Source organism: Amia ocellicauda, chromosome 15 (genome assembly GCF_036373705.1).
Source record: "Amia ocellicauda isolate fAmiCal2 chromosome 15, fAmiCal2.hap1, whole genome shotgun sequence".
Classification (NCBI taxonomy): Eukaryota; Metazoa; Chordata; class Actinopteri; order Amiiformes; family Amiidae; genus Amia; species Amia ocellicauda.
Window position 1 is genome coordinate 14,213,225 of NC_089864.1, and position 17,351 is coordinate 14,230,575.

The 17,351-nt window shown below is 34.7% G+C and overlaps 1 protein-coding gene across 1 annotated transcript; it reads left to right on the top strand.

Moving 5' to 3' along the window:
• The first annotated feature begins 1,400 nt into the window (after nt 1-1,400).
• Nucleotides 1,401-17,063, top strand: LOC136771773 (DNA helicase B). The gene is made up of 12 exons (XM_066724286.1): nt 1,401-1,680; nt 4,561-4,905; nt 5,916-6,115; nt 6,515-7,192; nt 7,450-7,624; nt 8,077-8,218; nt 9,027-9,148; nt 11,722-11,806; nt 12,864-12,923; nt 13,255-13,411; nt 14,621-14,758; nt 15,161-17,063. Exons 1-12 carry the CDS (start codon nt 1,494-1,496, stop codon nt 15,539-15,541), a joined length of 2,670 nt encoding a protein of 889 aa, XP_066580383.1. The 5' UTR covers nt 1,401-1,493; the 3' UTR covers nt 15,542-17,063.
• The last annotated feature ends 288 nt before the right edge of the window (nt 17,064-17,351 follow it).

The window sequence follows — 17,351 nt, forward strand, 5'->3', positions numbered from 1 at the left end:
GTTTTACATTTGTATCCATTTATACAGCTGGGCATTTACTGGGGCAATTTAGGTAAGTACCTTGCTCAAGGATACAACAGCAGTATCACCCACCTGGGGATTGAACCCACAACCTTTCACAGCAGAGTCCAGGTCCAGATCCCTGACCACTACACCACACTACTGCCCATTTTAAACTCTCATCTTGTAGGATACTTGTACTAATGATTTTACTTATAGATATATTAAACTGATGATTTTGTAAATTGGTTTGTACAAAACTCAGTTTCAAATTGTACTTTAGGTGCAAAGCCAGTGCTAAATACCATAGTCAATGTTTTGTACTTTTGTTCGTGTGTCTGGATGCCCCCAATACCCGCAGATAGACAGTAAGCCTCATTTGCCACGAGCTCTAAATGAGGAGTCCAGAGAAGCCTAACTATGATTTTGGCATCAATTACCAATGGTTATTAAAATGGAATTACCATGTACTGTAATTACCGTTGGCCACAAATGGTGCCAAGATAGTTAGTTATTCCACAAAACCCCCCCTAGTCCCTCCCTTTTTAATTACAATAGGCCTTAAATGCCCCCTGCCTGAGAATGGGATATCTTAGCTGTGCGTGGACCATGGCAGACACCTTCTCTTATCAGCACCCTCCTTTTGAGTATCTGCTTGGCCCATAGATCTGAATGGTTTTGGCTCATCATTTGACATCATCGGAAGATTCAGCTACACAATTATGCAAAAAGGGTGCCAGCACCCCTAACAGTCAATTAGGTAAGAAAAGTGAATTGTGAAAAATCTTCATTAAAATTAAATTGACCCACTGTCTCATTTTGCTATATGTTTTATTATAAACTTTCTCTGCTAAAAGATTTTTGTAGTATTAAAATTGGGTTAAACATGCATAGAAAACACTATCATGCTGAAATGCTTTAAATACACATTAAATCCTATTCACACTAACAATAGGACCGTGATGTCAGATCAACTCGGGTGAGTCATCTTGTATTAATGTTTTTTCCCCCTTTTTACAGACCAGTAAAACAAATGTAATTTTAAATGATGTACAAGTTATATGTAAATCAATCAGCAATTATTAGTCTTCTACTGCAGACCGTTGAACACAAAATGAATACATTTATATAACTACTCTTTTCTCTCACAGATGCACATGTATTTTATATTATTGATAAAATAATAAAATTATTATTATCATGATGATAAACTGTTCGAAGAAAGTTAGTTATATTGTTTTTTTGTTTGTTTTTCATACAGTATTGTTATTGTTTTTGAATCAATGTACTAGTTCTGTACCGTTATAGAGTGTTTCCTGTTCAACGACGCATGAGAAGGGGCAGCGCCTAGATACAGTCGTGGCATAAGATCAATTGCCAGACAAGGCAGTTTTCAGAATATTAGGCGCCACATCCAGAGAAGTTTCAAACAGGAGACCAAGTCAAATGACACTCTCTTTACTCACATAAAAAGGCATCTTAAGTTTTAAGAAATGGAAAATAGAGAAATAGATCGTTCACAAAATGTCATAGAGAAAATAAAAGGGTATATAATCAAACGACTGGTAAAAGATACAGATGACGAGTCATCTTCTGAAGAGGACGACGAAATGGGCGATTTAGAAGAGATACGTTTTTCAGGTGGACTACTTATCAAGTCAAAACTACGACAAATACAAGGTATTTAATTGCATGGAATTGTTTACTGTTATTTACAAAATTTGGATATTATTATTATTATTATACCCATGTTGCACAGGTGATATCAGATAGAGACTACCAGGGACAGTATAAGCATACAGTTCACTCCAGTTATTTCCTAAATATTTGACGAGTAATGGATAAATGTGCATTAAACAAAAACTGGGACATTTAGAAATCTCAGTACTGTTTTTGATATCAGTGACAGTTTACAGATTTAGTCAGAGGTTAAAAAATATTATATTGTGCTGTTATATCAAAATATTTGTTACTAATAAAACATGGTTGAGTTACTAAATTAATTACATTTTAATATATAAAATAATGGATGATAATCTGATAAGGACAATCTGGTTTTAAAAGAGCGGGATTTTTTCTCTTGGGTTCATTCCAATGTTTGAGGTAACTGTTTATCCTTTATGACTCACAGTCATTATGTCTGGCTAGGAGAACAGTGGGGAATATGGGACTGAAATGTTATTGTTATACTTCCTGTGTTATGCTTAGGATTGATATAACAATTCCATTGCATAGCACTTTGAGCCATTTCACATTGTAAGAGCAGCAGCTGTGCTAGAAATAATGTACTTGTTACCTTTTGGAGTTCAAATAATATTGTTTTGGAGTCAAGGATACTACACAAAGGATGAGAAGCCTATGTTGTTACCATGGGATGTGTGAAGTTTTGTAACAAAGCTACCTATTGGCTGCTGTATGCTGTCACTCAAGCAGCCCTCTCCTACTTGACACACAGTAACTAAGCCTCATTTTCTGCCATTCACTGTCGTGGCCCATCCTCTTTGGATTTTGATAATTTAAAATATTTTATATCTGTTTTTCTGTCTTAATATATTATTATATTATATTATATTATATTATATTATATTAATGCAGTATACTTAAGCCAATTGCTAGTGTTTAGTGTTTCAATTCAGTTTTAGTCTTTGGAATATTAATTAAATTATGTTAATTTACCTTTTTTAACTTTAGAATTAAGACACTTCAAATGTGTTAGCATTTAAATCCATACAATAATTGTGTGGCAACTTATTACACTTATTACTTACCAAATCAAATTAATTAATGAACAAATTAATATAACAGATAAGGAATCTTCACTATTACTCTAAGAATATGTAAGAATCACGGACTGACATTCAATATAATTATTTTACCTCCAAAGTGTTCATGTTTGTCTAAGAAATAAATAAACGGATCTTACAAATGGAATTTGATGTATTTAACTCCTCAAATTAATTGTATTTTTTCCAGTCATATTGTAACCACATTCAGTTTCGTTTCCTGTAGTTAATATCTTAGGACATTTTCTTCGTTTTCTCATTGTATTTGAAATGTTGCCAGATTGCAGATTTATTTCTTCCAAGTATTGAATGAATGGTTACTCACAATTTAGGAACTAACCAGTTGTATTGACCGTGCTGGATAGCCAAGCTACTAATTTATTTTTTTTAAATCAGTTAGCATATAATAGCTAATGATGATAATACTAACAGCAACATTATAGATAATGTAAATAGCATCCTGTCTTCTTTGGGGCCTCGACAACCAGATGGAACATGTGCTGTAGCTAATGCACCTCCAGCTGGCCAGCCAGGCCACCCCAGACCCCCATTCCACAGCAGGGCAAGTGCTGCCACTATCACTATGGGTGGGAATGAAGCTGCTTCATGTGCTTTAAACGCCTAGGTCTTGGAGGACCTAGAGAGTCTAGACAAAGACAGGCCTGCCTCGAGCATGTCTGTCCAGATGGGACAGATCCCCTGGCCTAAGTACCTGTTCCCCACTCTGTACAAAAGAGGGTGGCCCATGTAGCATCTGCTGAGGGCTGTTCCCCTACTGCCGAAGTCCAGGCTTTGTGGGGACATCCAGCATCTGCCCCTGGCCCAATTCATGGTGACAAGGCTTTCTGCAAAACTCTGGGGAGCACAAGAGTTGGGCTTAGTTCCCTTTCCTCTGGTTGATTCCACCATCAAAGCCATGGTGTTCCTCTTGCATATCTCTGTGGAATTCCAGGACCTCTCCTGCCCTAACCGGCAGTGCAGCATGACTGTCAATGCTACGCAGGGCCCATGCAGGAGGTGCACAGTCATGAAAAGGCTGCGAAATACACAGTCTGCTGGCTCTGTACATTGCAAGCCTAGGAGGCTGCTACTCTGCTACTCCCTGCAGTTCCAGGCCTGCCCCCCCACTTTCAGGCTTTCAGGTGTGTATTTTGCCATGGACGTCTGGTGGCATTGAACATTCTACTGGTGTGGCTTTGTCCTGGGCACATTTTCAAGGTGCCCCACTGACTGGAATCCGGTGTTGACTTGTAAACATGTTCTTGGCCTTTTCTTGTTTGGGTTTGACGGTTGAGCTATGTTTTTTCTCCCCAGCTCCCACCATTGTTCTGCCTGTCTGCCAGTCTCTATCTACTGATAATAAAGATGATTTGATTTGATTGTTAATTTGATTTCCCCTTAGCAGGCTGTGGCCTCAGGGCAAAGTTCCTAACCAGTCGGCTGCTGGTTTCCCTTGTGACAGCTTGGGCTACCATAACCTGAGAGACAGTTTGAGAAAGAGGATACTACCCAAAGGCAATGAGGTCACGCCTGAGCCTTTCTGGTTTCCAGTAAAAATAAGACTGAGTTACTGTACGTCACAGTTTAGCAAGCAGGGGAGGACTGCTTGAGTGACAGCATACAGTAGCCTATAAGAAGCTTCATTAGACAACTTTCACTGATGGATCCCATGTAATGTATTACAAGAGAAACTAAAGGACTAAAGAAGCATCTTTGTAGCATTACAAAACTTTTCAAATTTTGAGGTGATGATACATGTGGTGAATGTGTATTTTAGTTTCTTTGCAGGTGACACAAGGCAAGAAAAGAATAGAAAGAGTGAAGGGCCGCTTTCCATTCATTGACTCCTGGTGGGAAGTTACAGGAAAGATACATGCGAGGACCCTAGTGGGTTATCCATCCTACAGTCTGCGGAAGAACTTGGGGAAAGATGCAAAATCAGTTATATCAGAGTTTCTGAAAAAATGTAAAACTACTGAAGATTTCAGAAATACGTTTTTAGAATGGGCAGCAAAGAATAGCATTACTGACCTGGAAGACCTGGAAAATAATTTGAACACGTTCAAAGACATGCATAAAGACAGAGATTTTGAACAAAACCTGGAAAACATCAGAACCTCAGGTAAGCAAATAGGTTCATTGATTTGAATCCTTAATTTATAATTGTAATAATTGATTCACTAATAGGGGCTCTAATACATTTATATTAGGCATTTATGTAAGGATGATGAAGTCTGTAAAAGCACACACTAAATTCTCAGTTTCTCAAATTTACAGTAAATTACTTTTCAACTATGCCAGTCTAGTGTAATTGAACAAACAAAAGACAAAATTTTAGAAGTACTGAAGACAGACCGATGGTTAGTCAAATTGCAATGCCAAGGCTCAGCTCAGCCGACATCTTTACACAACTTGAAACCTCTGCTTCCCACAGAAATGCTATCTATGATTATCTAAGACAATAAAAATAGTTAGTTACCATTGCTGTTAGGCACAGAGAGGCCAGATAAGGTCTGTTGAAAGACATTATTTCAATGAATTGTTTTTTTAGTGTTGCATTATCTTTAATGATTACATGAAGTCAGGAACTCACTTTAACCTTTCATCTGAAGGATGGCACCTTTCATTGTACTGGGGTGTTGCTTTTTTTTGTTAAGTGCCTCCTACTGGCACACCAGCATCAATTCCAACTACACCATGCTTGGATAAACTGCAACCATAAAGCTGCAAATAAATACAGTTCCTCTTTATGATTTATCTATCCAAATAAAACTGATAACACATTGCCATACACCAGTGCTACACCTTTACTGGAATCAACACCTGCACAATATTTTAGATTAGAATAGGACAATAGGAATTCTATAATAAAATGTAATCCATTATTCACTGTGATCTATGATCTTATACTGAAACTAGCAAGATAAACAACTACAAACAGCAACTGACCAATTAATTACTGGTTAATCTATAGGCTTCTCTTCACAATTAGATGATTGACTACTATGATCTACATTATTTTTATATAAAGTCTTATATAATGGCAGGTGAAGGAGGTTGGGACTTTATTATATCACACAATCGACCTAGTTAGAATGCTCACATCTTCTATTTACTTTTGTGTAAAATCAGATGAAGGAAGAGCTGTTCTGGCCGCTTCAAAATACCCATTAATAATGCAGCATGGGCCCACACTTTTACCTGAACAGTTTACAAACTTGTTTACAAGCAAAGCAAGAAGCATTCTTGGATCTCGCATGGTTCAAGAAAACATCTTACAAAACCTGCAGGAGATCATACAGGACAATGTATGGAAGCTAGGCTTTTCATGTGTAAGTATATGTTTGCAATAATCATTCATTTATTTTATGGAAATGTTAATATAGAATTATTGATTATATCTGTCTAAACAATCATTATTAATTGAACTTTGAACAATCACAATTGCAGTTTTGAAAGTTAGGAAATTATCTTAAATAAATCAACTGCAAAAGTTACACTTTATCAAAAATTAAAACGTTGTATAGGTTTATATTGTACAACCTTCATCAAAATTAAATAATGTTTTCAAATCTATGTATTTATATATTGGTATATTTGCCTAAGAATTTATTATAAGTTTCAATGAGCCAATTATGTTGATTAAAGTCTAGACAAGCTTCCATAATACTTTTTCAGTGCATGATTTGCACAGAATTTAATGCGTTTTTACTGATTAATTATTTTTGCAGATTACATCCAGAGAACTTGGTCTTGTCAATTGTGAAAGTAATCTGGAGGCATTCAAACAATGTGAATTACACATGGAAGAGCTGCATATGAATGCCCTGAGAGTATACCATGAGATTAAAAGGCAATGTAGAAGATGGGGGCATACCTATGTTAAAACACATGATATTCGTCGGCAAATGCAATTGACAGATGAGGAAATAATGGAAGCCATCAAGTTTTTGAAAACACATGAGATTTTGGTGGCGGAAGATACAGTTGATTTATTTCTGGACATTTATTTAAGGAGTGAAAAGGGTATAGCTACCTGTCTGGGAAAACTGTCAAAGATGCCCCTGTGGATGTCTGACTTGACAGTGGATAAGGTGATCGAAGTTGCAGAGAGAGAGTCTGATGGGCAAATGCAGTTTGACACTGATCAGGAAAGTGCACTCCAACTACTGTGCCACAAAAATGTAGTAGCGATAAGTGGGAACGGAGGCTGTGGCAAAACTAGTGTTGTCTCCAGGTACATTGAGGCAACCTTATGTGATCTAGATCATAAACAAGAAAACTCTAAATGTGGCCATCAGAAAAGAGCTCAAAGGAAGTATCCTGAAATTCTCTTGACTGCCCCAACTGGAAGAGCAGCTACTGTTTTAAGGAAGAAGACGAGATTAAGGGCTTACACTTTGCACCAGGTATGTCGTTTTAATGTATTTAAGAATAGAATACAGAATACAAACATTGGGTCATCTCAACCCATACTACTTTTTTAAGTTATTAGGGTAACAATATAACATAGTGTGAAACAAATATGATATATAATAAACAACCCATAATACATTCAATTCCAGCAAAGAATGCGGTATATCCAATGTGTTGGATGCAGTTACTAATGCTTATTGGACTTTAACGCTATATTTTTCTCATATTAGTATTTTTCTTTATTTTCTAGGTGCTGTTTAGTTACTGGATACATAAGAATGAACCAGGCTTTCCAGAGAACTGGTTGTATGCAGAGACTCAAGTCCTGGTGGTTGATGAGGGAAGCCTGGTGTCAGTGAAAATCCTTTACTGTGTGTTAGAAGCATTAGAAAAACATGCTAAACTCAACAAGTTTATCATAATGGGTGCGTTTATTTTATAAAACACCTTTTTTATTCTGAAGTGTCAGAGCAATTTCAGTTCCCAAGTAAAAAAAAAGTTATTAATCTTTTTCTAAAACTAACAATTGTTTCTTGTAATGGACTGATTTGCTGCCAAAGCGGCATTACACACAAACCTGTGTTGATTCCTTGGATAACAAGTAATACCAATAAGAAATAATTTAGGTGAATGAACTCGTCAGTAGCGACAGCATATGTGTTGTCTAATGCCTCCTGCATCCACTTCTACCAAGCAGGCAGCAGGTAAGCAGGTGACAATGGGGCTGGAATAAAAACTATTCGACACAGTGATCTTCCAGGACCAGATTTGGAACAGCTTCTCCATGTATTATTTCATGCAAATTTAACAAATTAGCTATGACAAATCGCCTCCAAATACTTCTGTCATATTATTAATGTGTATGTTTTATTTTTAGGTGATGTTAAACAGCTTCCCAGCATTGACCCTGGGAATACACTAGTTGACATATTTCAGAGTCTCAAGGAATTCCGATGTGCCATAGAACTGACAACCAATCACAGATCAGAGTCACAGCTGATAGTAGACAATGCTGCAAGGTATGTTTTCTAGGTCTTTTTTTAAATACAGAATAATATTTGAACCCTGTTTTGAAGCCAGATACAGCCAAAATAGCCTATGCATTTTCCAGCACAAATTGGCACAATCGTAGCACAAAGGACAAAGACCACTTTGAAGTAATTAAAATATATTGTTTAATATCTCAAGAACCATGCCGACATAAACTGTGATTTTTGCTGCACAAACCAGCACAAACATAGCAGAAACAAATGACACCACTTTGGATTGATTTGGAGTTTGATGGGGTGCTAGGTGACGTCACTCATTAAAAAGTATTGCTTAATAACTCGTGAAATAAAATAGCACAAATGTTTCTTTTAATGGCACAAACCAGCACAAACATAGCACAAACGAAAAGGACTATTTTGTTGTGATGTGGACGTTGATGGGGTGCTGAGTGATTTCACAGCTCATAAAATATAATCTTTAATATCTCGGGAACCATACTGGCACAAACAATGATTTTTGCGACACAAACCAGCACGAACGTAGCACAAACTAATGCATATACACCGATCAGCCATAACATTATGACCACTGACAGGTGAAGTGAATAACACTGATAATCTCGTTATCATGGCACCTGTCAGTGGGTGGATATATTAGACAGCAAGTGAACATTTTGCCCTCAAAGTTGATGTGTTAGAAGCAGGAAAAATGGGCAAGCGTAAGGATCTGAGCGACTTTGACAAGGGCCAAATTGTGATACCTATATTGTAAGTTGAAAGTAATAATATAGTAACTATTAAGTATAATGCTGACTTAATGGCTGTTAATATCTCATAGGATTTGGAGGAAGGAAATGCCACAATTTGATGCTGAGATAGACATCAATGCTATAGACACAGCTTCAATGATGTCTGACAAACGATTTATGTTAGTACCTCTGACTCGTGGGACAAATGACGGTGAGTACAGGGTTCAACCCCAAATAATCATCAATCATACCAAAATAAATATTGCTTGCAGATAGGGTTGTGCATCTTTTGCTTCACAACGTCCAATAACACTTTGCCTAGAGTCTAGACCAAATCAAAGCAGACCTTCCAGTGAATTGCAAATTATAAAATACTCTATCACATTTTAAATGAAGTTAGTGAAAGTGGCTTTTGACAAATAATTGACTGCAGTAGGGTACAGGTTTTTATTTTGTGGTGTGCACATATGTCAGATTTTGTATTTGGTCTAGTGGCTAGACTCTAGCCCATTGTTTAAATATTTGTATTCAATATCCTCTATACTATAAATAGAAGGCTTGCAGCTCAGCTATGAAATTAGATCAGCAACCTTAAGATATTATATTGTGATGAGCTTCATTTTAACTTGATATCTTTTTATCTATTTATCTTTATCTATTATGCTTTTTATCCAACAACATTGAATAATTGCATCTTTAATGCAAATTAAATGTCAATTTTATTTCCCCACCCTCTGCCAGCCAATTGCCTTTTTTTCACAATTAAATGTTGTTTCTGCACTACAAAACTCTTATAACATTAACATTGATGACAGCTTGTTGTTTAAGAAACCATGCTCAGTTGTGGCTTCATTTTTAGTGAGATGACACTTTCTTCTAATCATAAATGTAACCACTATGATGTACAGGTTTGTAGTTTGCTATTAGCAGGTGGGCCAAAGTTTTGATTTAATCCGGCCCCTAGTCTACCTTTCAATGTTGCACATTCCCAGTCTGAAGAAATATTAATTCAGTGTAGCTGGACATTGTGTTTCAGTTCTAGGTGTAACCGTGTTATCTACATTGTTGCATCTTCTCAAGCAAATGGATACATTTTTATGGATTTCACCAGAGCATTTCTGTTCAGAATATTTTATTATTATTATTATTATTATTATTATTATTATTATTATTATTATTATTATTATTATTATTATTATCTTATCCAGGGCGACTTACAACATAAGTGCAAAAGAAAGTACAAAAATACAGTTAAGTAAAAGACATCAATCATTACAAATTCAATTTAACTAAAACATAGCAATTCAAATATTTGACATATCAAATTGAATTCATCAAGTTCAAAAATGGTTTTTGGATTATATCTGAACTATACTTTGGATTTATGTATTTATCAAGCCATTGCTATATCCAGTCAGATATTTGTTGTAATTTGTATTTACTTAATGCAATAAGGAATGCACTATACTGATGCAACCAATTAGAAAGTAAAATATGAATTATTACTGAGCTCACATCACAGTGTTAAGTGGATTACATTTATATCTGTTTGTATGGGAATGAAAGATTTCTTATCAATTAAACCTAAAACTATTATTTCCATTGTTCATTTCTTTATGTCAAACCTATGTAGAAACATTTCAATAAATATTATTTATTTTAGATTATCCCTCGCCATCAGCCCATGCACGTCATCGAGTGTGTACCTTAATAGTAAAGCTTAATAGTAAAGCTATTAAATGTTTTTGTATAAATATGGTGTACAACATAAATTGTTGTCAATCATTTTACTTTTGGTACTTTGTTATTATTTAAGTGTTGAGATGCTTTCCTGTGTTTCAATTAATAAACTAAATTTAACAGAGAGGGAAAAAAAGTAATACTAGTAAATAAACTAGTAATACTACTAACTAGGCCAACAGGTACAGTTGCCTCTAGAATTATTCACATCCTTCATAGACTACAGTGGGTTTTAGTGACAAAACATATACATTCAGTATCTGTTGCTTAAATGAATGACAACTACATATTAAAGTATATGTTAAATCATATTCGGTTTATTTATTTTTAAACATTTAAGTGTCCCTTGAAACCAACTGTAGTTTAATTAGTAACAGCACCAGTGAGGTTCAGAAAAGTAGGAAGTGGTGATTATTGTTTAGGGTGACACAGTTAAAACAGAAATAGTACAAGACCAAATAAATGCTTTAGTAATAAAGTAAAGTGGAACTTTGTAAAAAGCTCCAGTTTCAATTGCATTGACTTAATTGTTCTTATAGTTTGTACAATACAGTATGCACACCATTTGTAAGGATTTTTATTTATTTTTTATATAATCAGAAATGGAGACAAGTTTAATCGTGCCAAAAGATCAACTGACAAGAGATTAATATATAAGAAAGGGTCCCACTGCAGCAGTGTTAGTTGCCTACCCTTAGCGAACCCCAAGCGATGATGTATTAACAGTAACTGGTATCAGACATACAACACAAGCTAAGATCTTAAGACTTGAGAGAATATTTTTTAACAGACACCCTTATCAAGGATGACTTAGTTTACACAAGAATCATTTTAAAGCATTACAACAGTGTCATAATACAATCAATACAAAGTACAATTTAGAGCATTACAAATGTGCAGTAGTACAATTAGTACAAAATACAATGAGCATACATCCTAGTACAATGAGGTAACAGACATGTGCAGACATAATACAGTATTATTATGCAGAATTTAATTAATTAGTTGCTGACAAAATGTCATAATTCCTATTTCAATTTGCAGAGCTAAAGGAAGTTATTGAAGTACTCAAGAGGTTTGTTCCGGGGCTGCAGGATGCTTCTTCCTCACAGTTTATAACATTTAAAAAGTAAGAACTGAATCTAATTATTACATTTTATTTTTCAGGTTTGTTTTTATGATAATGCATAAAATAGAATCAGGATCTCTCTGTTTGACCTGTAATGAATGATAACAGAATAATGGTACTAACCTCTGCTGTAATTTAAGAACATTTAAAATCATATCTTTTAACTTACATTTGCATTAGAGCTAACATATAGATTTATCTAGTGTGAGATGCCCTTATTAGATAAGTTAGCTAAGACTTTAATTAGAATTAGCATTGCATTTCTATACAGTAAACTAAAACACAATGACTAACAATTTGTCATTTCTTTTTAGATGTTCGCTAAGTTTGGGGCTTCCGGCTATTAGTTAATTCCACTTCCAATCTTCCACTTATGTTTTTGTTTTTTGTCTATCTCCAACCAAGGCTAAATCCAAATAATTCTATTTAGGGGTCAAACTAGAGTCAGGCTTTATGCTGGGCTAGGGTTAGTTTAAAAGTAGATTTCCATGTGTGTTGGTTGATTGCATTTTTACCAGGTACACTAAAATTGCATATAGGTTCAATTTTTTTTTCAACATACTGAGAAAACAAAGAAGGTATATATCAGAACATAAGAAAGTTTACAATCGAGAGGAGGCCATTTGACCCATCCTGCTCGTTTGGTGTCCATTAATAACTGAGTGATCCAAGGATCCTATCCAGTCTATTTTTAAATGTTCCTAAATTTTCAGCTTCAACCACATCGCTGGGGAGTTTGTTCAGATTGTGACGACTTTCTGTGTGAAGAAGTGTCTCCTGTTTTCTGTCTTGAATGCCTTGAAGCCTTGAAGAATATATAGATTGTATAGAGATACATAAACATTTTAAAAATAAAACACACAGAATCTTTATTTGCAGTGTGTTTATAATATATGTACAGTGAATAAAAACAAACAAACATGAACAATAGAATGCATATACATTTGTATGATTATTCTTAATACGTTTCATGTATATTTAAATAATATACTGTATGATTTATATTAATATATTTAGAATAATGTATTCATATATTTTTTGTCTTATGTATTTTCAGCGATGACTGTGATTTCATAAACAACCTATGCTGCACACTTTACTCTTCTCATCAAATGAAGTGAGAATTTCCTTCATTCTTATCAAACTTATTTATACAATTCTATGTCAGTATTTATATTGTGGTAAGATTTACTGTGCATATTTACAGCTTCAAAGATATTTATACATATGAGTAACACAAATCTTTAGTAGTATTTCTTTGACTGGAAATTCTATTATTTTTTGCATTGTGTGAAAATGGGTGACTGTAGCACTAGTTATATTTATAAAGGTCACAGTTTCAGTAAAGACAAGGTGTGTGGTAAAATGTAAAAAATAAAATTGTGTGTAATATTTTAATTTATCAGTCTTAATATTTTAACTGCAATCCATTTTTTCTTATGTATAAGATATAAGACCAGGTTCATATTCAGCACAGGTGACAAAGTCTGTTGTACAAAGAATGGAAATGTTTCAGACTTCTTGTATGTGAAAGACAGCAGATCTAAAGAACCCAGCAAAGACTTTGTTCGACTTCATAATGGGGAGATAATGTTCATTGAGAAGGTAAGTTTAATTTCCAAGCATTTTAAACAAACACAAGAGTCAAGGAAGAACCATATCTCATAAAGCCTTATTATGTTTTGATTTGTTAGATTACAGATTATGGTAAATGATAAAAGTAACACAAAATGCTGAACATTACCATGTAAAATAACATTTACAACAATCATATCTACATAAACCAATAGTTTGTACACAAGCCAGGTGCATTAATTACATAAAAAAAAAACATTTACAATATGAAAAACAAAACAATATAAAGTATCATATCTTTATTTCAGGATAGTAATTTCAAAATATATAAAAAATGATATTTAAATATTAAATTGCTGAAATGAACAGCCTATAATGTGCAGTTTGGTGATCTGCATTTGATCAGATAGGTCTGTAGCTTATACGGAAATTCAGCCTACAAGCAATAATGAGCAAACAGTTCAATATACATAGTATAATGTGTGATAGGGTTGGAGGAAACAAGGGAATTAGAAGACTTAATAACTCAACATAAATTTAGAAAAAAACAGTTATATTAGTTTGACGATTATGTGGTGTTTGATTGCTTTATAACATTCTAGAGCTCTACGATGATACAGTAAATAAAATAAAAGTGCTGATATGCCACTGAAACCTTACCTCTCTCTGCCTGAACTCTGCTGGTGTAATGTCATGTTTATGGAGCAGAGTAGAGCATTTCTAGCTCGCTTCCCTGAAACAGCAGTTTAAAAATATTAACTAGGCAGAAAATTCACTGCGCACTTACAGCAGCTAAGGGCAACCAAATCTTCAAATGTTTAGTATTCTGCTGTCTGTTGTTGAAGGAATAGTTTGGGGAAGTTAGACACAACTAAAGTACAGCATGGTTTATGTGATTAGATCCTGTGCATGTATATTTTTTCAATTATTTTATTTTTTAAATGTAATTAATATTCACAATAAAAAAATCCAGTGGCTGTCTGTGTGACATAATGTGTATGTATATGACAAGGAACAAAGGTAGCTTATTGTGAAAGAGGTTTGCCTAGTGGAGGAGGAAAATGTGTAATCTTATGCTGTAGCACAAATTAATCAGGCATAGCTCCATCAATGTAGTCTGGACCACAGGCTACAGAACACCTTGCATTGCATTTTATACACATTGGTGTTTATTGGTACACAGGATTGCAAAGACTATTCAGTTTATACTCTATACTTTAACAGTTTTATTATTTCCAGGATGAAGTGGAAAAAAATGACAAACGATACCTGACACTAAATAATGGAGATGATTATGAAGTTAAGGCATCTTGCAGTGCTTTAAGGAAGGACTGTAAATTGAGGCATGCATGGGCAAGAACCATTCACACATACCAGGTAGAACAATTCCTTTTGAAAATGTCTTACATTTTCTTATTTAATGCACCTTATTTAAGTTGTGCTATTAATAAAGACATTGCCTTTGAATAGTTAAGCACTTGATTTAGTAGACTTATGCTGAGTGTTTATACATTTAATAAATACATGTATTAACATGAGCTGATCATGCTTTATTGTTAGAGCCTAAATCGTTTAGATTTTCCGCATGGTCATTTCAGGAATTATGGTACTGTAGACATTTTTGGACTTAACCACAACACTAGGTTGTTCAACAGCTTATAAAAAAGTAAAGAAATATGGGATTTCTACGGGAAAGAAATCTCTGAACAATTGTATGCATACTTATATATAATTACTGTGCAGATGCATAATGTATACAAATATTGTTTTATTGTTCAGAGTTCAGAAGTTCCAACGCTGGTATATGTGATGACACCGACACAGTATCAGAACGTACAGCATCTATACACTGCAGTGACAAGAGGATACCAGCGTGTTTACATTGTGGCAGAAAGAAATGTCCTTGAAAGTGTTTTGAATAAACCAATCAATAAAAGAAAGACAAAAATGCAGGAGCGACTGAAGAAAGCACTCAGGTGGACCGGACACAAAAGACCAAGGTCACCTGCCCAGCCTCAAGCTCCAGCTCAGAGCCCTGATGAGACTAGAAGGGAAAATGAAAGAGATGTGTTCCTCCCGCCAGAGCAGTCAGAACACAGTGCATTTGATAACAGTGAGGAAAGTACTTCTGCAGAAAATGCTCCTGATGGTGATCAATAGGAGACTCCTTCAAAACAACCCAAACTGACAGAAAGCATGATAAATTAAATGAAGGATCCATTACAACAAAAATGTTACTTTTATTTACTTTATATTCTTTATCTTATTAATGGTTTCATGTTGTTGATTCAGTTTTGTCTATAACGCAATCATTAGTTTGTATTTAACCCTTTCTGTGAGCTATTTTATTAGTTTGCTAAAGCATTTTGGTCTATAGTTTCATACCGAACTTGAGATGCTACAGAAATCTGCCGGGGTCATGCAGCCCTGCCTCTGCCCTGAGGTTAATTGTTTCTTTAATTGTATCTGCTATTGTCTTTTGGATACTTAATCAATGACTGCATTATTATGCATGTGGTGAACTGAACTGATACAACTGGATTTGATTGAGATTAACTTCAGTGACACGCTGTTCATGGACAAGATAATATTGTTTGTGAATGCTTCAGGCTCGATCAGGATGGATGGATTCAAATAGACGAAATAGGCAGCAGATGCCCCAGTATAATCAAGCAAGAAGAACTTTTATTCACTAGTTAAATAAACAAATAAAATCTTGTATACAAAATATACATATTAGTTATAGCAATATTCAATGTATCAGCTAGCCCAGGTATTACTGTTGCATCTATTAGTTGCTGCCTTCACAGTTGCTAATTTCTTTCCCACACTGCAGTTCTACTAGCCTCCAATTCCACTTCAACAGCTCAACAACAACTGAGCTACAACAACTCTGTACACAACTCTGTACACAACTCTGTACACAAGGCTACAGCTCTACTTTTAGAGTCAGCTTGTGGAATGTCCCCCACTAGGTTCCACCCATATGTCCTTATGAACAGAATTCTAGATTTTCTAAAAACAAATTAATGTAGCTTAAGGCAAACCAATTTGCTGAATTTATATGAGATCTGGAAGCTTGTGTTAAGTAAGATAATACAATGAAAGTCCATATAGAAAATAACTAGAGAACAGTCTAGAATATTGTATTACAATGAAACAATGCTATTCATTTCAATTACTAGAACTTTCTAATATTATAGCAAATACATATATAATCTACAATATAACATTTATTCACATGCTCTTAATGTTGTTACTATACTTCATGCATATGTTAATCCAGTTTATTTGTTATAACAACGTTTTTATAAGAAATGTTTTTTTATGTGTGCATACCTTTTCTTTGGTGAAAGGTGAACTATGTAGGCTTCTCGTATTTGTTTGCAATGCCAATATAATGAGAAACACTTTGTGTTGTGTGTCTTGTGTAAGTGATGAAGATGTCATTTGCCGCCACACTAAATTGCATCATGTTTGTGCAAATAGCTCATGTGAGAGAATAATGAAAATAAATGTTCATATAGTTGACATGAAGTGACAGAGCAATACACAAACAAAATAGTAACACAACGCAGATTTACACTCTACTGTGTCTAATCAATTGATATTTCTTGCATTATGTAACCTTATTATATGCCTGTATTTCTATAACCTCATTAAAATTAAAATGTTGAAGTAGTGTCTGTCTAATTATACTATTTTTTACACCACATAAACAAGCATATAAACTTGCTAGAGCACACAGATTACACTCTCAGCACTGTTGTCCATAAAACAGATACACACCACCCCTCTACAATTCCTTCAAATACAAAAGTTATTTCTACAATTTATCCTGCCATCACAGTCACTTTCTGAATTATGAAGAGATGGGGAGCTCCCAGCATTTTTACAGAACACAAAAAACTCAGTGTCTTACTAAATGTCCAATTCGGAAAGTTATGGGATTGCAAAACCCCCCAGCCGG

Coding starts and splice junctions, on each gene's coding strand:
- LOC136771773 (XM_066724286.1), top strand. CDS start 1,494: ATGGAAAATAGAGAAATAGATCGTTCACAAAATGTCATAGAGAAAATA. Junction 8,219..9,026: donor ATAGTAGACAATGCTGCAAG/GTATGTTTTCTA, acceptor AATATCTCATAG/GATTTGGAGGAAGGAAATGC. Junction 13,412..14,620: donor AGATAATGTTCATTGAGAAG/GTAAGTTTAATT, acceptor TATTATTTCCAG/GATGAAGTGGAAAAAAATGA.